Source organism: Drosophila yakuba, chromosome 2R (genome assembly GCF_016746365.2).
Source record: "Drosophila yakuba strain Tai18E2 chromosome 2R, Prin_Dyak_Tai18E2_2.1, whole genome shotgun sequence".
Taxonomy (NCBI): Eukaryota; Metazoa; Arthropoda; class Insecta; order Diptera; family Drosophilidae; genus Drosophila; species Drosophila yakuba.
The window spans coordinates 23,215,270-23,237,623 of record NC_052528.2 but is presented as its reverse complement, the minus strand read 5'-3'; the positions used below and the strand labels follow the sequence as shown (position 1 = coordinate 23,237,623).

General features: G+C 47.4%; 2 protein-coding genes across 7 annotated transcripts; one reads left to right on the top strand and one right to left on the bottom strand.

The window, feature by feature from the left end:
* The first annotated feature begins 4,025 nt into the window (after window positions 1-4,025).
* Window positions 4,026-20,454, top strand: LOC6532102 (matrix metalloproteinase-14). Of its 6 annotated transcripts, XR_001454286.3 has the most exons (7): window positions 4,026-4,456; window positions 9,165-9,384; window positions 15,136-15,539; window positions 15,609-16,524; window positions 16,596-16,674; window positions 18,885-19,212; window positions 19,428-19,569. XR_001454286.3 is itself a non-coding variant. In XM_015196213.3 (6 exons), the coding sequence occupies exons 2-6, from the start codon at window positions 9,214-9,216 to the stop codon at window positions 19,595-19,597; spliced, it is 1,740 nt and encodes a 579-aa protein (XP_015051699.1). In that variant the 5' UTR covers window positions 4,027-4,456; window positions 9,165-9,213; the 3' UTR covers window positions 19,598-20,454. The 6 variants fall into 6 exon arrangements, 5 of the variants coding, with proteins under 5 accessions (XP_015051699.1, XP_015051700.1, XP_015051696.1 ...); XM_015196213.3 differs by lacking the exon at window positions 18,885-19,212 and having other exon boundaries at window positions 4,027-4,456; window positions 19,428-20,454; XM_015196214.3 differs by lacking the exon at window positions 18,885-19,212 and having other exon boundaries at window positions 4,027-4,456; window positions 16,596-16,764; window positions 19,428-20,454.
* On the bottom strand, window positions 20,439-22,318 carry LOC6532101 (protein painting of fourth). The gene is made up of 4 exons (XM_002092841.4): window positions 21,894-22,318; window positions 20,950-21,834; window positions 20,695-20,886; window positions 20,439-20,624 (listed from the first exon to the last, which is right to left on the bottom strand). The coding sequence occupies exons 1-4, from the start codon at window positions 22,180-22,182 to the stop codon at window positions 20,500-20,502; spliced, it is 1,491 nt and encodes a 496-aa protein (XP_002092877.1). The 5' UTR covers window positions 22,183-22,318; the 3' UTR covers window positions 20,439-20,499.
* Window positions 22,319-22,354: the final 36 nt, after the last annotated feature.

Below are 22,354 nucleotides of genomic sequence, written 5' to 3'. Positions count from 1 at the left end.
TACAAGCTGAAGTACACTTGGTCGAGTGGCGCGGGGGAGGAGACCGGGTCCCAAGTGGATTCGCTGCCTTTTGATTGCTTCTCTCGGCTGGCTGGAACAAAGCCCACCAGAACAGAGCAGAACTGGGCAGAACAGAAGTTATGACTGTCCTCATGGAGCCGTGTTTTCCTTAGCCATTAAATGCCATAACTGTTTGTCTACACGGACGACCTGAGTGCAATAAGTATAAGCATTATGATTGTTATTCCGGCCCCAAGGATCTCGGCGTGGTGTGGGCGTGGAGTGGAGTGGACGAGGTGTGGCGAGTTGGGTTGAGAAGGGAAAGGGGAAGGAAAGCACTCATTAATACGTGATGCGGCAGGCCGAACGTGCGGCGACTCCAAAGTGGAGAAGACTTCAAGTCAAGTCGCTGTTATGATGGCAATTTTTGGTCGTTTTCTGCCGGCATGGCTGGAGTTAAACGCTGCGTATGCGCGATTAAATAATATACAGTATAGCAAAAATAAACATAAATATTGGGATTCCGTTGAACCAGGAACAGGGCACCGAACGAAAGTTATGGCCGAAGGGCACTGTGCAGCATCTCGAAAAGATTTGAGTAAAGTGTGAAATGGACAACGGGAGTTTCTTGAACCCGCTGGGCCACCTGTCCAGTCTGTCCATTATTCCACTCGCAGGGAGTTTGCTCTTTTGCATTTCAACATTCAACAGCCAGCCACAAGGTTCATCTAACTCGAGTCCACAGAATTGCAGTCCGAATTTTTGATTTAAGCTGCCATTTCGGACGTTTATTTGACAAATGCAAATAGCAAGGCGTTCATGTTCACGTGTTTATGTTTGCTGCGGCCACTCTTTGTTTTGGTAATTGTGCAGCACCTCCGCCCGAAAATGGCCAAAAGCCATTGGCCACTGGCCACTGGCACTTGGCGGTGTTTTGACATTTTTACAAGCAGTTTCAGTTTAACTTTTGTTTTGCCATTCTGCCGAGAGCTCTTCGCGCAGGCGCGTTCGTTGCCCTCGTGAGAACGTGTTTGCCATGCTGATAAATGAGCTGATAAATGGGCGAATCAAAAATATGAATTTTGTAGCTGAAAGTCATAAAGTGATCGTTGCGCGTGTGCACCTCCAGCGCCTCCATGGAATAGGACACCCAACTGTAAGTAATCCCTTTGAGTTCTCAAGCCAACTAAGGCAAAGTTCCCATCGTAATGTGTGACTCACATGGGACTCTGGAGGAAATCGAAATCAAAGGAAATCTGTGTCATTTGGTGCCGGCCTATCACTTTGTTTTTAAATGTTGTAATTTCTTGCTGCACATGAGTTTGCTGGTGACTTGGTGACTCACTGACTTGCTTTACTTCATTTCAGTTTGTTATTTCGTGGCTTATTCTAATAAGAAAGTATATATCTTCTGGGCCTGTTGAACCAATTTTATTTTTAAGAGTGTGTCACATTTTGTGTACTTTCTAGCTGGGGCAACTCCCCCACACCGTTCCCCCCTCTTGGGTAGCATGCAAATTAAAAATGTTGCTTTTTATTGGATTTTTATCGACTGCTGAATGACAGGCCCGGCCGCCCGAGAGGGTCAGCAGTGACATGGACGTGGACATGGACATCTGTTTTGAGAGCCCACAGAACCTCCCCCTGAAATGTCAATTTGGGTCGGCTTCAATGTTGTGCTAATTGAAATCAAATGCCCGTCTCGTCCATCTATCTTTGCAGTTTGAAAGTTTTGGGATGCAGGGCTTGATGAGCCACAGTGGGCAAAGGGATGACTCATTCCCCAAATTTGAGAAAAGAAATGTCTGTTTTCCTCGTTGGGTTTATTCATTTGCATTGCACGTTTGCGTAGCTTGAGGTGGCTGTGGTCTGCTTTTGTTTATACCGAATTGTGTTTTGTTTTTCGGGGATATCATTACTCAGGGGATTCCGGGAATCATCGCCATAGTAGCTCGTGTGCCGAAATAAAATATGAAGCATAACTTATGCACTCTTGTGGTTTTGTGGCCTTTGATAAAAGGGTTAGTCCAGACGTGGCTTAGGACTCAGTGTAGAGACTGACTGTGGACACTAGGGTGATGCATCTGGGTGTGTCCGACGACCACAACACGTAGTGGATGCGGACCAGATCCAGACAAAAGATGGAGTTGGCCTACACAAACAACCTGCAAAGAGTCAAGGACGGCAGACTGCTTTATGTACCTTTCATTATCTCTTCAAGAAATATGCGGCTGGGCAACTTGTCTTTTATTATGAGAACATGAGGGTGGAGCAGGTTCTGGCCAATAAATTGTGAGCAACTACCCTACATCCTAGTGAGTCGTGGGCTCTTCAAGGACTTACACGCACAGTCAATAAAGAAGGTCGTGTGACCAGAAGAGTTGTGTGAAATAGGTGCACCACGTTAAAGTACTAAGAATTCTGAAGTAAAACCGATGATTGCATTATAAGCAATCGCACAAAGACACCAACTGAAGGATTTCCTTTGAGATACCCAAAAGGAGTGGCCCCATCAATCAGCGCGGTTAATCAAACAATCAAACAATCACCCAATCAGACTTCCTGTTCGATTTGAATTGCGCTTTTGTATCTAAAATCCTTAGTTTATTCGCCAGTGCGACGGCCATGTCAAAATATTTAATTGCATTACAAAAGAAGACATCCCCACGAGTTTCCAGGTGGGGGAGTCCGTACTGCAGGTGGGGAGGTGTTCGTTTGAGGAGGAAGCCAAGAGGACGGCATTCCAGCACGTTTGAGTGCGTATAAATCAAAATATAAGAACAATATAAAGCGAAATTTAGCATCGCGGCGAGCGAAGTGGAAGCAAAGTGAATCCAAATGAATCAGCACGCTCTGCAGCCGAAAGTGTTCTGCAGCGGTGGAAGTGAACTCAATATGCCTATGCCACATGGCGTTGCACCGATAGACGGAGCTCTTGGGATCGATCTGGCCGGGATTGGTGCGTACCTATCCCGTTTTCGAAACGGAACAAAACGAGGAAGGTCCCCGATCCCCCAGCTCGGCACACCGCGTAAGGGGAACACTGCTGACAGGGAAGGACGCGGGCATCAAGCCGAGCTGAATGACTGGCGTTTCGGATCGGATCTCGGAACGGAACGCCATCGGAACGGATCGCCTTGCTCCCCGGCCATATAAAAGAATCTAAGCGGAGCGTCCCGAGTCTCAGTCTAGCGGAAAAAACGCACTCGCAGTTACGAACTTGCAGTTACGACAGCTTGCTGCGCAAGGCAAATCCCCATAAGATATAGGATATAGTATACCTAAGCAAATTAGCGAGTGTTAAACAAATTAGTTTGTGCTTCCGCTGCGTGAAAAGCTTTCCACCCAGAGTGAAACACACAACTCAGACTGAGAGAGAGAGCGAGAGAAAGCTGCGCCCTCAGGTGAATCATCATCGTCAGTGGATCTAACAGCTAGCCAAAAGCTCGCTAGCTTGCTAGCTTCTGGCTTACAGTGCGCTAACAGCGAAGGTGAGTCCTAGCCACAAAGAGCTTTACCCCAGCCCCTGTTGCTCTTCTGCTCGCCAGAAACTTGTGCTGTTTTCTAAGAAATGCCTGCACTTCTTGCAATATCAAATGGAGTTTTACAAAGGGTTATATTCAGTTGAGTAATATCCAATCGATCGGTTTGGCTAGTACACAGTCAGCTAGTCTGGCTAACTAAAACCTAAAGAGAGAGCTAGTTCCTAGTCCTGTTGCTCCGCATTCACATGCAAAGGACGAAGGAGCAGGGGCGAGCAGCTATTTTCAACCACCAGAACTAGGATTCTAATTCCACCTACGGGCGACTGTGAGTGTATGTGAGTGTGGATGGCTATTCGCGTGACTCGTAAACTAGAGGCGAACACACAGGTCTTAGCCATTAGAAGCACACACACTCGCAAGCAACTTGGATATACAAAAGTAGGGGTGGCGAATACGACTACGCGAACATTATTTTGCTGCCACCACAAAGGCGGAATGGTTGAGTGGCGGAGAGCTGGCACTGAAACTGAAACAGAAACAGAAAGCCAGACGAGTCGCAATCGGAACCTGCTGGGAATCGGTCGCTATCGCCTCTCGCGGAACAAGTAGTCTTGGCCAGAAACTGGGAAAGTGGGAAACTGGGAGCAGTGCTAGCCCCCTGGACATGATATGAGTGTGGATAGTGCCCAGTCGTAGCGAAATCAAGTGAAACCAAGTAATAGTGACTATATATATTGTGAGTCCGCCTTATCTAACCACCAAGATCTAATCGCCATCGGTGGCAGATAAGCCCGATAAGTTCGAAACAGTACAGCTCGTTGTGGAACTTAAAGAAAACAAAAGGCGTTTTGTGCAATATTTGCTGAAGGAGCACGGGCACCGAGCTGATTATTTCACAAATTCGTTTATGCAAATTCAGTTTGCTCAATTCGTCTGTCTGCCTGTCTGGCTGTCTGCCTGACTGCCGTATGGTAAGTAAGTACACCAAGTGACTCATCTTCGCCGGGGAATTCCACTTTCTCGCCATCGAACATCAATGGGCCAAGAGCGATCTCCGTCCGGACTTTGCATTTGACATTGCGGACGGATCACAAAGGCGACCCGAACAATCGGCACGTAGGAGCTCAGTAACATTCCGATACATGAATAGATATAATTATAGGCACATCAGATACTTCATATACCTCATATACCAAACAACTATCGATGCCTGACCGTGACGTGATTAAGTTTAGCAATAGTGTTTCGCACTCAAAGTCAGAGTCGCGCACTCTATTCAAATAATATACAATACAGCGAGTATATTCATATACAATTAGCATTATCTGCCCCATCTGTATGACAATTATATGTTCTGCTCGGCCAGGTGGCACAGTTCAAAGGCAAAAGTCAATGCGAAATCGCTTGAACTGAAGCGGCGTGGAAAAGTTCATTTCACTGCCGCCAACCTTAATGCCATCGCACTGGATCGCATGGGGATGGAGATGGGGATGGGGACATGGTCTAAAAATACCATAAATAGTTGCCTTTAAAGACAACAGCAGAAGAGACTCATAAATATTTCATTGTTCCGATGGCAGAGCGACTGAGCAGCAGAGCAGCAGGGCAAACTACATCGCACAGCGGGCGACGACTGCAAGTCAACTTGTCCACTGCCATAACAGCGGACTATACGAGTATTCGTGTGTATCTGGGCCCAGAACCCAGATCCCAGATCCTAAGCCCACAGCAGATGGGCAAGCTGAGAGGAGGGGGGCTGACAGCAGGCCAGATGCACTTGGTCCATGGATAAATGGCAGCAACAGCATCCGATTTGTCTCACAGCCCCCGCTTTGTTCTGCCAAGTTCTGCCAAGTTTGTCGCGTTGGATGTGCCAGCTCCATAAAGCGAATCAGGAACTGTCGCAGAGGCGGAATGTCGCCCATTATCTGGCTGTCGGATTTGCTCTTCTCCAGCTGCATACCAGCTGCATCCAGCTGTATAAGAGCTGAAGCCCAGATGAACCTTTGACTTGGGCTGGTAGCAAATTGCTCAGGGCGATTACTGTATTACTGGATTTGTTTGCTCTAGGTGGCAATTTGCTTCACGTGGTTTTACGCTGCTTTTCGAGGCTGAGTCACCCCAAATTGCACTCAATTGATATTAATGGGATGCCGCAGACGTAGGGCGAGTATGCTATCGATTCCCAGAAGAAGATACGCAGATGAATAGCTTATTAGCACAGGCGCTAAAAAGGCAGTCATGCTAATCTACAAGATACAGAAAAGCAAATTAGGGCTTAGTTATCAACCACAGTTAGTTATAGACATTTCCTCTATCTTGCAAAATGATGTGTGCTTCAGCTTGTAAAAGATATCAGAGTGTGAAAGGCACACACTTTTCGATCCAAACTTGATTATCACTCACGAACTTACGCATTACTCATGCGCCCATTGAGAAACCGCTTGGCCAGGGGAATCCAGACCGCAGATTCATTCATAAATCCCATTCAGTTAGGCGCGAGGTGTGGCAGATCGGAAATTCACTCGACTTCGCATGCGAATTTCAAGCAACGAGATCCGCTGAGTTGTAAGCGTTTGCCAAAGGGAAAAGGGAGCTGGGAGCAGGGAGTGTGCCAAACTTACGGATAAGCTGTGAAGTGCCACCGAATGCCGGAGCGGCTGCTGTTCGCTGCTGGACCAGCGGCGTATGACACATGTGTGCCGATTCCAAGAAGCGCATTACTCATACGCCCCCCTCTCCAGCGCGGAAGGGACAACTTCGATTATTGGCAACAGGTTTCGGCAGTCCCCCGCCACGAAATCTCCATCTCTCCACGACACCAAGCATCGCCAGCGTCAGCGACAGCGCCTCTGTTAGCCCCAAAAGCTTCGGGCTCCCCTCTGCGAAAGCTCCACTCGCGATCGCCAGTCGTCGTCGTGCGCCAGCGAGCGCTGAAGATCAGTTGAATTTTGCGCGCAGGCCAGGGCGGATGTGTTGAGCGGCGAGAAACCGAGAAGCTGAAGAACCGAATAAGAAGTCACTACGATAGAATAGTACTAACTGCTGTTTGGTCGCGAAAAAAGTTATCCGAAAAGTGAAAGAGTTAACTGAGTTTTTAGTTGAGAGTTTTGATTTTTAAGTTTTGGTTTCGAACGCGGAAACGAGCGCGAAAATGGAAGTGCCAGCGGGCAATTAGTGCAGCCAGACACAAATCCATAAAGACAAAAAGACACACTCACAGCTCGAAAATACAAAATACAGCTAAAACAAAAGGATTGCGACTGTGAATTATAAAGTATAACGTATAACGTATAACGTATAAATTATAAACAACGACAACACATCCACAGCGGAATACGCAGCGACGACAGCGACAACAACAAACAACAGAAACAACAGAAAGAAATGTATGTGCCGAGAGCTAATTAATTAATTCGTAAGTGTTGCAAGCGACATGCAGCAACAAAGGCAGCAGCAGCGATAGTTCATTGATCTGCAACTGCATCCCACTGGCAGCGCAGCCAATTGAAAGGTCAAGCCCATTCATCAGGCCTAACCCATTGAGCCCATTGAGCACTCCATTCCACTCCGCTTTGGAGGTGAACTTGAACAGCACGGGGGAATGGGATTGGGCGGTTTCGACATTCAACAGTCGAAAGTGCTTGCCCAACCCGGTGGGTGATATGGCTATCACTAAGGTCAAGTTCTAGTAACACTTGGAGTAACACTGGCCACTCATTCCCGAACTATGCATGTGCTAACACTCATAACACAACATAACTCCCGCCGATCGCCGTCCATATCTTATCGCCCACGGGGCGTATTCATTCGGGAAAAGTCAGCTGATAAGGTTAACAATGCCAAAAAGCCATAGCAAGTGGGAATTTAGTGTCGTTGGGCAATTGATGGGGTATTTTTCAACGCACGTCACCATCGAAGCCGTTCTTGGCCAAACTGGTTGGAGTCGAAATTTATTTGTTATTTTAATTCGCGTATAAATGGGCTTTGACTCACGCCTCTTCGCAGAAATGTTTCGACTCACTGGAGATGAGAAGGAGCCGGCTTGCTGGAACCGGTTTGCAGCTGGCCAAGTCCACCTTATCATTGGCGGAGTAGAAGCCCTGCTTATGACCCAATTCTGAACATCGAGCACACACCCAGACGTGTGCTACATGTCGTATACGTAACCATTACGATAAACGAAGCAGGGCAACTTTCGCGCTGCATGCAGTTTCGCCATCGATTGCTCTGGCCCAAGCACTCGAAACTCACTTGCCTTATTGATCTAACAGCGGTGAAATGCGTCCACTGTTATGACAACCCCAAAACCCTATAACCCCACAGCTCCACAAATCCCCACTTTCCCCTTCAACCCATCAGCCGGGTTAACCACACGGCGCTAACCTTAAACTGTCAGCCCGCCGACCTTCAACCCGGCTTTTGCCCGAAACATTTGCCCAAAGGGGAAAATGTGAAATGGCAATTGTTTATGGTATTTGCCTAGCGAAATTATTGTAATCAGATAACGCCGGCGGGCCAATGGGGCGTGCGTATATGCGAAACATACTCACCTGTTCATTTGGCTAACTGCTAACTGCTAAGCGGCTAATTGCCTGGCATAAAACAGACTGTTCCCGGCTTTGGCCGGATTAGTCAGCCACAACAAGAATGACAGGCTTAAGTGTTCAGCGGCCGCTCCAGATAAATACTTGTATGTATATCATGTATTTATATCATGTATTTGCAACGCGCAGCGCCACACGGCGTGTACTTGATACGAGTTATCATCACTCGGATCCCTATCAGCATAGGTGCCAGATTTGATGGGGTAAACATCTCCATAAACATAGAGTATCGCGCCCTAGGTCAACACCATCCATCCTCCATCCACATCAGCAGACATACGAACTCGGACCGCGGAAAACGGCGCTATATTTAGCAAGCCAAATATCGGAGTATCAACAAAAGGCCCACACTCCGTTACGGTTATGGCCGACCTGGTATTTACTAGTCTAAAATTAAACTCCAATTGGCGTCTAAACTTACACACGGAGTCTAAACTTATGACGTCCGTGCTGTCCAGACAACAGACACCACATGACATTCTATATCTCCGCCGATGAAAACATCGCGAACTGGACAGGACAGCTGCTGCTCCGGGGGCTCAACGAGTCCGAGATGCTCTCGGGGATTAGGGCGGCGCAGATATGGTGGCGGGTTCTGCAAATATTTGGCTTTGATAAGGAGATATTCTTGGCTCGATGGCTTAATGGCTTGACAAGAAGTGAGAGTGCACTTTTCGGCCAGCTTGTTTTGCTGCCACAACAGCAAGTGTTTTTTTGCTTAAGCTACGTGCATAATGAAGGGTGTGCCACACAAGTGTTGTGTGTTGTGCTACCACAACTTGGCACTATACTGTATATTGTGTGGTTGCACTGAAAAAAAGGCCCGATTCTCGGCAACGCCGGCCACTTCCGATTGCCGTTCCACCTGCCACACAGAATGTGTGCCACATTCAACCTGTTGGAAAAGTGGGAGTGGATTGTAGTGGAGTGACTTCCGTTCGCCCTTTGCACTTGTACTTGGCCTGCTCCCTTTTCCATTCGCGCTGTTCCTGTTTGCTGCTTTATTACTTGGCCGGCTTTATGAAATATTAATTGACCTTTCCCTTTTCCCATTCACCCTTTGCCTTTGCAGTGATATAAAGTTCAAAGTGCCAGCGGCAAGTGGAACCCAACCCCACCACATGACAAATAGACCAGCCTCAGGAGCAACACAACACAGCAACAGCAACAGCAACAGAAACAGCAACAAAATGACAAACTGCCAAAGTTCAGTGTTCATAGTCGTAGGCACCCTGTTTTCGATCCTGGCAGCGGCTCAATCGGCACCCGTTTCCACCACCACACAGGCGGAGGTAAGTCTATGCACAAATAATCAAGTTATTAGAGTTCCCAGTAAATTGCTAAATAATTTAATTCAGCTATAATTTATATAAACGCTGTAGTGCACTGCACAAAAAGTGCTGCATGCATTGGTAAAAACAGGGGATAATGACATCTATCATTACAAAGTAAAACAGGAACCAACTCGGAATGAAAATGAATCAGAACCCGATTCCGAATCCGAATCAGTTTTTTGCACTTGAGATAGCCGCTTTGTCTGCTCTGTCCGGCGATCTATACTATATAGCATGTACTATATACTCCGCGAGGCTCCACTTCCGATTTGCATGACGGGCGTGCCAGGCGCTCAGAGTTCCGAGTTGCCAAGTGTCAGTTGCGAGCTGGATGCATTTGGGAATAATGCCCAATTTTCCGCCAGACAAAATGTTCCGTATTCACGAGTGTGGCGGTGCAACAGGCTCACGCGCATCGCAATCGCATGTCAACGGAATTTATTCCGCTCACACACTCGCACACTTGGTTTTGGCCCGGCTTAGAGGTTCTGGCCTTAGCCTTAGTTGGCCGGCTGGAAGTGCATGCCGGCGGCTAATTGCAGTCTGATTATCGCTATCGTTATCGCTCGTGACATTGGCCAGCGGAAAACGTGGCTTTTCACCAGGAAAACTCGCACGCCATTCGCTCCTCTGAAACAATAATCTCTGTCGATTTCCCAATGATTCAAAGTAATGGAATAGCGGACTTAAAAAGAATTCATACTTACCTATAAAAACACAGATTAACATTATAGGTCTGGAAATTCCCTCATTTATTTCTTAGCTGAATTTCTACGAAACAAGTGCAGAGATAACAAGAGAACCTAAGTGAATTATTTGTTATGTTTATTTCTTATTAAGTATATACTCGTAGTTATTACCATTTAAATTTAGAAATGACTAAAGAGCGCTGTCTTGTTGGAAAACCCAAGTTAGACACCTCTTAACCTGTCAATCGATGCGGAATGCCGCACCCAAAGTGCATTAAGTTCCAGCCACCAAAAAAGTGATAACAAAACGCCATAAATTATTACTTTCGATTCGCTGGATTATTCCACCCCGCGGGCAACTCGATTTCCACGCTTTCAATTTATAAATATTTATCTGCGATTAATTGCTTGTCATGATCGCTGTTTTGCTGCTTCGCCGAATGTAATTTGCAATTACACATTCTGCTATCTACGCGAAGCTAATCACGTTTACTTGCCACAGACTTGCATAAATTAACTGGGAAGAAGCGGAGAAGCGGACCCAGAAATCGAACTTCCTGATTACCCATTTACGATCGCCGCCAGCGGGTGATGATATAGATATAGATACAGATACAGTATATCCAATGGATTCGCTTTATATCGCTGCTACACCTCATCGTGCCACGCATTAGCGCGTGCTTAACTTTGATTCTAGTTTTATTTATGTTTTACGTAACTCGCCGACTTCGCCGACTTCTAATTGGTATGTTGGGCGCGTTGGCCATAACTTGGCTCGTTGTCGCTGGCCAGTCGGCCCAAAAGCAGCTAAGACAGCTAAGCAGCTAAGGCAGCTAAGACAGCTAAGGCGACGGTGTTACGTGTTTGTCTCTCCAATGTCAGGTTCTTTGTTCTCACATCCCTCCCGCTGCCAAACGCTGCCAAACGCTTTCCAATAAATCTCCCATCTCCCCGAGAATGCAAATCGTGCAGACCACCGCCGCAGCCAGGAGGAAATCGTGATTTCTTCCCCATCAGTTAACACTTTCTCATAAGCGACGATTAATAATCTAGTGCGATGCGATCGGAGCAGGAAAACTATATCTATTTCCCAGTGAGTCATGCGCCGAGCATAATGGAGCTGTCAAGAGGTTAATTACTTGACCAATGAGCGAAACCCACAGTCACTGGGGCATTCGTCATCGCACCAAGGCAAAAACAGAGAAAACCGTAAAACTTTTCTGCTCCAAATATAGCTAATCAAGTGCAGCAGTTGGCAAGTTAATTCGCACTCCACCACCAACTGGCAAGTTTCCTGGCCAAAAGCAATCGATAGAGCGAATTGTTTGCCATTCGTGTGCGAGTTTGATTGATTTGCCTATGAAATAGTTGCGTGCGACCTTCGCGAGGTGCCAAATGCACAAACAAAAGGCTGCATCAACTTGGCAGAGAAGCACTTGACAAACAAGTGATAGTTTTTGCTGCTTTGGGCCAACATCCTTTCTCCTTTTCGGACTGCGCCAAGGTCACTCATAGCTTAGCACTTCGCGCTTCTCGCCATAAACAACCTGGTAACCGCCTAAAAAGGCTGCGGAATGGCAGCGGCAATAAAATCCTTTTTTGCCTGACTTTGCATGAATAGCGCTTTTTATTGTCCGGTTATCTTAGCATCTTGACGCTTATTTATCGCCGTTTGAAATTAGCCACTTGAGGGAAACGAGCCGCAAAAAGAAGACACCTTGTGAAAATGTCAAATATTCTGTGGGAGTTTCCCTGCCACGCAGCCTTATGTTTGAACTTAAAACTGACATTTAAAGGACTTAAAGTACTTCCATAGAAAATCCCTGCTATTATTCGCTCCATAGCCCAATTTGGATGGTTCTTTCAATTTAATTCCCTCTCTGCAGCTCCGCATTAAATTGAAATCGTTATACAACTTTAAGCCGTTGGCCCAGTTTCTGCTTTGGTTTCCCTAGTCTGGTTTGCTTTCGTTTTGTTTCGTTATAGTTTTGAGTTTTCTTTTCAATCTGCCCAATCTGCCAGTCTCCCCAATCGGCTCGTTATGGAAACCCCAAAGAAGTGCCGCCAAATGAGGCGCCTGCGCTTCGATTTGCCACTGAGGTGCGAGGGGTGGTGATGTAATCGCCGCGCTAAAACATTTAAACAAGTTAATCCTGTTTGCTAGTTGGCGGCGAGATTGGACAACTCAAATGACTGCGGTGGGAAAATCGCAGGGAAACACAGGGAAAACCTCCGCTATTTGCCTTTAATTGACGCAGACACTTTCGCTTATGCACGTGCTACGCAAATATGTGTGCAACTAGGTCTAGGTTTGTTTGCAGCCAATTTTCCTAGGCGAATGCAAATGCAAATGGAGGTGGTAATGGAAATGGAAATGGGTGGGCGTGGGCGTGGGATCCCCTCTGCCTGTGACTCCCGTGTAGCGGACGAAAGTCAACGACCTGGCTGACCCACATACCACATTCCTTGCCACGTAAACGTAAACTAACCACGCACCCCCGAAAAACGCTGAACGTGCGCCCCCCGAGTTTTCATTCGCCCGCTTTTCCCGCTGGGCAATAATTTTCCCATCAATTTTCCATCCAGCAGGCACGTTGGCGATGTATACGAAAAGTGTACACAAAGCGATACTCGTTTATAATTTATGCATGTCCTGTTCTTGTTTCTACCGGAAATAAACGAGGCGGAGCTCTACGCCTCCAATTGAAATGGGTGAAAGTTCAATGACTCCACGAAGGAGCGTCCTCTGCAAAATCAAATCAACTTGGCAACTTTGCAACTTGGCAACTTTGCACCTGTGCAAATTGTGTTAAATATTTGAAGGTTGCACTGCGATTGTAGCATACTTTCCAGGGCTCACACACACACACACTCCTGCGGCTCCTGGCCAAGTCGAGCTCCACAGAAACCCCCATGGGCCACTTCCTGCAAGTTCAACTCCTTCGGCTAAGTAAACCAGGCAAGCAGGTCAGCCAGCTGAATAGATACCACTTACTGGGCAGGAGTGCACGTACAGAAATGCATAAATATTTACTGGGTACAGTAGTAAATAGGTAGCAAGTCACAAGCCTTGATTAAGTGTACTTTTAAGCAGATATTTAAATGCATTTTTAGGGCTATTCCTTTCCAACTCGTCTCTAGCTTAAGTAAATACGTATAAACCCATGTACAGATCAGTAATCAGAATCAGTTAGTTTTACTGTGGAATACCAAGAGTTCTGCTTGGTGGCTAAAGCCATTTGTTGACATTTCTGCTTTGCCGCAAAAAAGTGTGTCCATGTGCAATAATAAATTGAAGTGCAATTTTAACGCCCTCCGAATCGTGACCCGACTGCAGTGGCCGTCACCCCTAGAGCGCGAATTATTTCCGATGATTTGCATCTGTCCCATCCAATCCCGTCGAGAATCGGTAATCACATGCAAGTGCACGTTTATCCAAATCGCCGTGGATGCACTCAGATCACGGCTATTGAGCAGCTGAATGGGACGCCTAGAGCGATGAGTCCCGAAATATGTAAGCCACGTTGATAGTCCCCACTTCCGGTTTAGCCCCGACTTCCGTTCGCCTTGTGACGCATTCCCTGCTGAATGGAAAATGCGTCAGAAATGAGTCAATTACGGACAGGTTGAGTAGTCTTTTGTTTGCTGCCAATGGGGGTTATCTTATCGATGGAAGATAACCGAAAGAGCGGTGTTTGAGGCCCGAACAATGCATTCGATTGCTGTCATTCTGTTTGTTCTATGACAAAAGCTGCATTGCAATCCCCAGAGACTGGCATAACACCTTCTCGGTAATCGAGAGGTTCGTGTCCGCCAAAGGGCAGGTTTTTCACTCCGAGTAATTATGCTAATTGCACAAAGAGGCGCTGCTAAGGTCGCAGATGAGTCAGTAGAACCACTCCGCGTCTTCCGAGTGTCTGAATGGAAATCTGGGCTTGGAATGGATTTGGAGTGGATTTGGAGTGGATCTGCAACTGTCAGGAGATGAGTGACAGATACTCTCCACTCGCACCGTGCTTTGTTTACGGTTCGTTTACCTTTCGCAGAACACAGCCAGCTGATCGGAGGCAAAGAGTAAGAAGTAAAGGTAGCCAACCCACCCAGAAGATCACAAGATCACAGAGCCACTGGCTCGCGGACACGACTTGAATTCTTAAGATGCCAGCGAAATGTTTACTTCCTCGCAGGCGGAAAGAACACAATAAAATTAACAGTCAGCTGGCATTATGCAAGATTCGGCAAATCATTATACAACATGTACTATACACTATACCCTATACACCATATACTATATACCATATACTCGTACATGCGGCGGCATTAAGTCATTAAGAATGTGCGACACATAAACTGCCGGGGAACCTGATGTCCATGCCAAGTCGAAAGTCGTATTGCCGAAACGTTGAGCGTTAAGAGTTAAGCGCATAAAACAAGCGGTTGTAAGACAGTTTGCCGTTGTAATTGGCCCGAAATCAAATTCCAATTCCAAGTAGCAGATGATAGTTAGTGAACAAGTGAACAAGTGAACACTTAACTGTTGCGATAGCCTCGCATTGTTCTCCGATCGCAGTGCACTTCCCTGATGGGCAAACGGTTTTCATTCGATGTCTCAATGTTACACTTCTCAATTTACAATTTACAATTTACAATTAGGCAGTGATCGCTTCCTTAATGCTGGCGATGCTTGCTGATCGATTAAGCGTTTTCACACCTTTCCCAGTCACGTCGCATTCGCAGTTTATCTGTATGGATATATGTATGTAGATAGCTACACACGCATATCAAGCATACGACATGGGGCCCCCCTTTCCCTCCTCGTTATTTATACAAAGTGGAAGCCAGTGAGGCAGTCGTAAATTATGCAAGTCAGATGGCAGGGAAAGGCGACAGCGTAGCCAGGACTAATCTGATGGCCATTAATCATGTTGGCCACGACGGGTGGCCATCGGTGCCATCGGTGCCCATTGATCTTTGCCAGCTGTCCCTAAACTATCCTTCCTTGCTCCCTCCCTCCTTGCAGATCTACCTGTCCCAGTTCGGCTACCTGCCAGCCTCTGCCCGCAATCCCGCCAGCAGCGGGCTGCACGACCAGCGGACCTGGGTGAGCGCCATCGAGGAGTTCCAGAGCTTCGCGGGACTGAACATCACCGGCGAGCTGGATGCGGAGACCATGAAGCTGATGTCCCTGCCCCGCTGTGGAGTCCGGGATCGCGTCGGCACCGGCGACAGCCGCTCCAAGCGTTACGCCCTGCAGGGCAGTCGCTGGCGCGTGAAGAACCTCACCTACAAGATCTCCAAGTACCCCAAGCGGCTGAAGCGCGTGGATGTGGACGCGGAGATCGGTCGCGCATTCGCCGTGTGGTCCGAGGACACAGACCTGACCTTCACCAGGAAGACTTCCGGCCCCGTGCACATCGAGATCAAGTGAGTAACCCCACAGCCACAATTCACATTTCGAATGCTCATCATCTCCTTCCTTCTCCTCACGCCCAGGTTCGTGGAGAGCGAGCATGGAGACGGCGACGCCTTTGACGGCCAAGGTGGCACCCTGGCCCACGCCTTCTTCCCGGTCTTTGGCGGAGATGCGCACTTCGACGACGCCGAGCTGTGGACCATTGGCTCGCCCCGCGGCACCAATCTGTTCCAGGTGGCCGCCCACGAGTTCGGTCACTCCCTGGGACTGTCCCACTCCGATCAGAGCGCCGCTTTGATGGCGCCCTTCTATCGCGGCTTCGAGCCCGTCTTCAAGTTGGACGATGACGACAAGGCGGCGATCCAGTCACTGTACGGCCGGAAAACCAACCAGCTGAGGCCCACCAACGTGTACCCGGCCACCACCCAGCGACCATACACTCCTCCCAAGGTGCCACTGGACGACTCCATCTGCAAGGACTCCAAGGTGGACACGCTCTTCAACTCGGCGCAGGGCGAGACGTACGCCTTCAAGGGCGACAAGTACTACAAGCTGACCACGGACTCCGTGGAGGAGGGCTACCCGCAGCTCATCTCCAAGGGCTGGCCGGGATTGCCGGGCAACATCGATGCGGCGTTCACCTACAAGAACGGCAAGACGTACTTCTTCAAGGGTACCCAGTACTGGCGCTACCAGGGCCGCCAGATGGACGGCGTCTATCCCAAGGAAATCAGCGAGGGCTTCACCGGCATTCCCGACCATCTGGACGCCGCGATGGTTTGGGGGGGCAATGGCAAGATCTACTTCTTCAAGGGCAGCAAGTTTTGGCGCTTCGATCCGGCCAAGAGGCCGCCGGTCAAGTCCAGCTATCCCAAGCCCATCTCCAACTGGGAGGGTGTGCCCAACAACCTGGACGCTGCACTGAAGTACACCAATGGCTACACGTACTTCTTCAAGGGCGACAAGTACTACAGATTCCACGACGCCCGCTTTGCTGTAAGTGTTGCCAGCTGGCAAGGCAATCCTGAATAAAATTAGTAATACTTTATTGTGATGTACTTTCACAGGTTGACACGGCCACGCCCCCCTTCCCCAGACCCACCGCCCACTGGTGGTTCGGCTGCAAGAACACGCCCTCGTCCACAGGTAATATCGTCGAGGGTTCGGACAACGAGTTCGAACAGCACTCCATGATCCCGCATGCCGACGATGGTAATGGTGATGACTTTGACGCAGGTGAGTGGGACCGACTCGGCGGTAGTTTTGTTTGAGGTCGAATCGAATTGAATCGAATCGAATCGATCTACTGGATCCACGAATTTCGAATCCCGAACTCTGAAAGTCAGAAAGATCTCATAGGAAGAAGTCTTGTATGAGTTGTTACTTAGCGAGAAGCAGTTACGAGTCATGAAATGATAATATTAATAAATCCTATCTTTATGGTATGTTTAATTAAGTTAATGTCTATGTAGTGAAATTCTATTACTCAAGTCGAATGTGTTTGTCTTTGTTGCCTATGGAAGAAATACATTTATACTACCTATTGAAAAACTAATTACCAAACTGTGTGTGTCCAATGTCCTTTGCCAGTCTATATATTCAGTCTGTATATTTATATTTATAAATATTGTATAATTGTGCCTTCTCCTAATCTTGATTTTGTGGTGTTTCACTTTAGTTTTGTTTCAGTGCTTTCACGCTGAGTTTTTTTTTTTTTGGTGAAAGTACTTTCCTATAGAGTAACCACTAACTTCATTTTACTGAGACCTCTGTTTTAATAACCTTTTCTAAACTAGCTGTACTAATCTTGAAACTAACCCCAATTTGCTAATTACATCTTCGAATAACTATGTGTTCCTTCCATTAACTTAAGTAATGCTAACTAATCCTTGCAAAACTAACGCTTTTGGTACTTTTGGTTTTTGATTCTACTGAACTAACCAACTCAATTTAGCATACCATGTACAAAGATACTGCATACTGCGAAAGGAAGAAATGACTATAAAAAACAGCCATAATATAATACCTTGCTTACAGTTTAATAGCCCAGAGAATAAATAAGCAATTATCTACCGCAACGACAACAACAGCCACCAAAACTACTGGTCAGTCGGTCTCACTAACGTGGTCCAAGATCAACTCCACCGGAAACCATGTTCCTAGCCTATAAGTCACGATCCTAGCATGCGCACTCTCTAACCGCCTAACCAAGCCAATATAGCATCTGCAATAGTCACTAACTGGTTAACCCCAAGATAAAGCAACACTATCTGTTGAACACCACAAACTCCGAAAATGGAGGCCCCGAAAAGAACACCCCACCCTATGGTCTAAGCTCCGTAGTTCCGTAGTTCCCTAGTTCCGTACTTGCGTAGCATTAAGTATTTATCTTGATATGGTACTGTTAATATTTGACCTTCCACTCCCCGAACTAAACTCTATACCCTGTAGTCAAAGTCGCAAAACCTCGAACAGCGTTTGTGCGTAACCGTTTCCTTGTTTTGGCACCTCCGGCACAAAATTCCGAATGGCTAGTGGCTGGGTTGAGCCGCACCTAAAAGCACCCACTCACCCCCAACCACCCACACAACCCAACCACCCGATACACACTCAAAACTCACTCACACCCAAACTACCACCCACGTAATTGCATGAACAACCGAAATGAGTACTAACATGGAACAGGAAAAGATTCAACTCACCTGCATGGCACGAAAAGTCGAATGGGGATTGTATTGTGGGATTGTAAGAGTGCTGGATATATGGGGCTCATCATGTGATATGTGATATGTGATCCACTCCCGTTATGACCCAATCTCACTTAACACTCGCTTGCACGTGCCTGGCCCATAATCGTCTAATTTGCATTCAACAAAAGCCGAACAATCCAAATGTATTCGTATGCGTATTCGTCATTGTCATCTGTCTGTATGTTACATACGTACATATATTTCTTGCAGGCTTTAAGAGACGCGGCTACAAAAACAAGAACTATTAACCACAGCACACATCCAGCAAGCACAACAGCAACAACAGCCGAACAAAACGACCATCAAGTCCATACCAACACTCACACCCATTACCAGCCACCACCACAACCACACCCACATAAGACTCATCGCGCAGAAGAATCGGAAGAATCTGCCACTGTCTTTCTGCCGCCTTCCCGCCACTCTCTTCCGTTCCCTGTGTGTGTAGTTGTAGTCCTCCTGCCCACACGTAGTATCATCCTGTTCGTAGACCACTAGACCCCATCGCACATCCCGCTGCATCCCGAGCATTGCTTTATGGTTTTATTCAATACTTTTGTTCTTTAAACGAATATTTTTATTTGCGGCTCGCACCGACCGATACAGCACCGGAAGTGCCGAGTGTGAATCCCAACCCCAACCCGAACCAGGGCATTCTGCCCGGCTGGATGTGGGGCTTCACGAACAGGTTCTTCTAGTCTAGAGGATCTGGTAGCCAGCTCATCCGTGTGTTGTAGCCCGTCCCGTTGTAATTTGCCAGCATTAGTGTAATCCATCGCCCGCATGAGTGATCTCTGTCTGAATAAAGTAAACCATCAATCGAAACATACAAAAAACATGCCACGCCCACGAACTGCGCCGCCTGCCGAAACGCCAAGCCAAGCCAAGCCAAGACAAGCCAAATATAGAAAGAAACGAGTTTACAGAGTGAAGAGTATGTTGCATCAATTATTTTCATTTGCTCCCCCCTAAGTTACTTAAGTTATGCCTACTTTCTGTTCTATGCCCCCCAAATACCCTCTCAAATACCATACCGATTCCCAAACTATCTAGCTTAGCTCTAAGTCGTTTCTGCACACAACATCCCCACTCTGAACCGTCAAACGAGAAACGCCACTAACTAGACTTCCCAATCCCTGTTTCCCTTAGCCGTGGGCGATCACCAGTCCAACGACGAGCCGTTAGTTCCGGAAGTGGCCGAGCGAACCGGAACCGGAAACGGAGCCATGTCCCAGTCGAAAGTGACGAGCAGCTCCGCCGTGAGCACCGTGATCACCACCATCCTGATGTGCCTCGTCTCCAAGCTCATCGTTAGCTAAAAGAGCCAAGAGATCCCAGCGGACCTTCAGGATCAAAGCTAGGCACTCGAGTAAAGTTTCCGAGACTTGGAGATTTGACTGCACGCTGGACACCGAGGTGCTTGAAATTCAAATGTACACACCACACATCATATCGAATACGATGAGAGGGAATCCCAAAAAGAATCAAAAATAATCAAATTGATACAAATACAAATTGACTTTGAAATCGAGCAGAATATCAATTGTAAATTGAGCGATCAGCATGTGACACAGGTGCCTTATCAAATACTTTTGTTGTTGTGTAAATAAAGTCAGCCTTAAATATAATGAAATAGTTTATAACATTCCGCATTCAAACGATCAGAAGTCATATCAAATCAGAAGTTCTCTACGCAGTGAGCTGTTTTGGTAATGACAAATTGCGATATTAAATTTAACGAGCCATATGCAAGGAATTGGAGAGAACCAAACAAAAATTAAATACTGAACATTGAACCTAATTTAGTTTAGATATAATTGTTAATGTCGGCACATGGGAGAGGAACCTCGCATGCTCCTCCAGCTGTGCTACAATTTCGCAAACGCAAGTGTTTTAAGTTTACAAAACGATACGATACGTGACTTGACCATATATAAACTAATATGAAAATCATCATCGAGTACATATGATTATTGTATAAGTGATATTTAAGACAGTCCATTAAACGATATTGCTTCGGGTTTAATATTTAAAACCGAAATATTATTTAACTTACGTATTATTATGTGTAATTTTACTTTATATACCATAAATGTACGCTGAAATAAGAGAAACTGAACAAAAACGAAAACGAAAAGATAACAAATAAAGAAACGGTAGTTCAATAAAAAATAAACTAAATTAGTATTCTTAGTAATTTGGTACACTGTAGCACGACAGATTAAGGATCAGGATCGCGTTCTAGTTGAGCATAGAGCTCCTCAAGTCGGTCATCCTTCTCGTGCTCGTCAGCAGCACTGGTGCCTCGCCTGAAAGGACCCGAAAACAGCCGCCCAAAACAGGAATCTGCGTAAGAGAAGCAGTGAAAGGAGCAATGAGCAGTGAGGCAAAGAACTCCATCGGATTAATTATATACTTTTGGCTTTCTTCTGGCTGTCATCCAAGGGTTGTGTTGTCGGCTTGCTAGCTGCTACGGGATCAGAGATTCCCAAATAGTCACACTCTTTCTTAATGTCACGCATTAGGTGCACCTCATTGGATCGTAGTGAACCTCCTAAAGGATTCACGCACGGCTCTACTTTTGGGGTAAGATCAGGTATAAATGTATCTGCGAATGGAAAGGTGGTATTTTGAATGGAGCCGATTATGAGTTGCAAGCAGATTTATATACCTTCTAAGCTGTTCTGTCTGAATTGCAAACTTTTTATAATAGCGCCATACTCAACCATTTGACGCTTGAGCTTCTGAATCTCTCTCTCCTGTTCGTTAATCTTGTTCTTGCGCTTGCTGACGTTTTTGCCATTGCCACTGGAATCTGAGCAGTTGTCGCTGTCGCTAATTATGATCGACTCCACCGGCGGTGGTGATATGACCTTGCAGTCAGTATTGTCGTCGTCTCCATTTGGCGACTGCAGCGTCTGGAAGGAGGTGGCGCACTGTACCGTGGGCATGCCGGCGCGCTTCCGAAGACGCCGGTAGCGAACTGTGAGAGTGCGGCTGTTCAGCGGCGAGTCGACGAGCTCCTTGAACGCCTCCATGGTCTGGTCAGGTGTGGCGTAGCGCACAAAGGCGTAGCGGGCGCGCTTCTCGCGCTTCAGCACTCCGATGTCCACGCGCATGGCGTTGGCGAAGTAGGCCTTGATGGCCGAGGTGGTCATGTTGAACGGCATGTTGCCCACATAGAGCGAACAGGGATCGATGAACTCGGCTTGCTCCTCGTCGGAGAACGGCTTGAGCTCCGCCCGAAGGTACCCCGTACCGAAGCGCACCTTGTTGATATCGCGAATGGTGGCCTCCACATCGGCTCCGGCCTTCAGATGCACTAAACAGTATCGCGGCGCCACACTGATGGGCAAGACCACGTCCCGTATCTCCTTCGACAGTCCTGCCAGCATGGGAGCAGTAATCTCGGGATCAGGAAAGCGGATGAGCAGCACCTCGGCAGCGGGTGCCTGGCCCGGCTTGTTGGTCAACTCGCGTTCCAGGGCGAGGGCCCTTAGTGTGTGCTCGCGGCGCATCTTGGCCAGCTCCCGACGGGACAACTTGGCTGTGTCGGCTAAATAGAATGGTGAGGTTGTAACAAATTCCTGGGAAGTGGACAGTGTAACGGCTTACGCTTCTTGTTGTCACTGGCGGTCTTCTCCAGCTCGGCATCGTTGTCAGAAAACGGACCATCCGCGCTGGACTTCCATGGCAGCAGTTGGCTGCCGGCGGGAGTGGACTCGAACAAATAGGACTCCAGCGAGGGAGTGCATCCGTTGCCCGTGTAGGGTGCTACGTGTTTGGCCAGTATAACCTGGCCGGCGTCGCCACCCGACGACTCGTTGTCCCGATCGTGGGTGGTGTCGAGACGCTTGGCGTCCGGACCGTCGCCGGATTCGAGGGCCGCGCGTTTCGAATCCATTTTGTTAAGGTATCAAAAATACAAATGGTACCCGTCCTGTGGAACGTGTTCCTAGCTAATGTTGTGGAAACTGGAAAAAGACTGTTCTACAGCTGTGTTGTTTACCTACTGACTGTTTTGGGGTGGAGTGAGCTTCAAATCCTTACCCGAAACTGACGCAAAATTCGTAGCT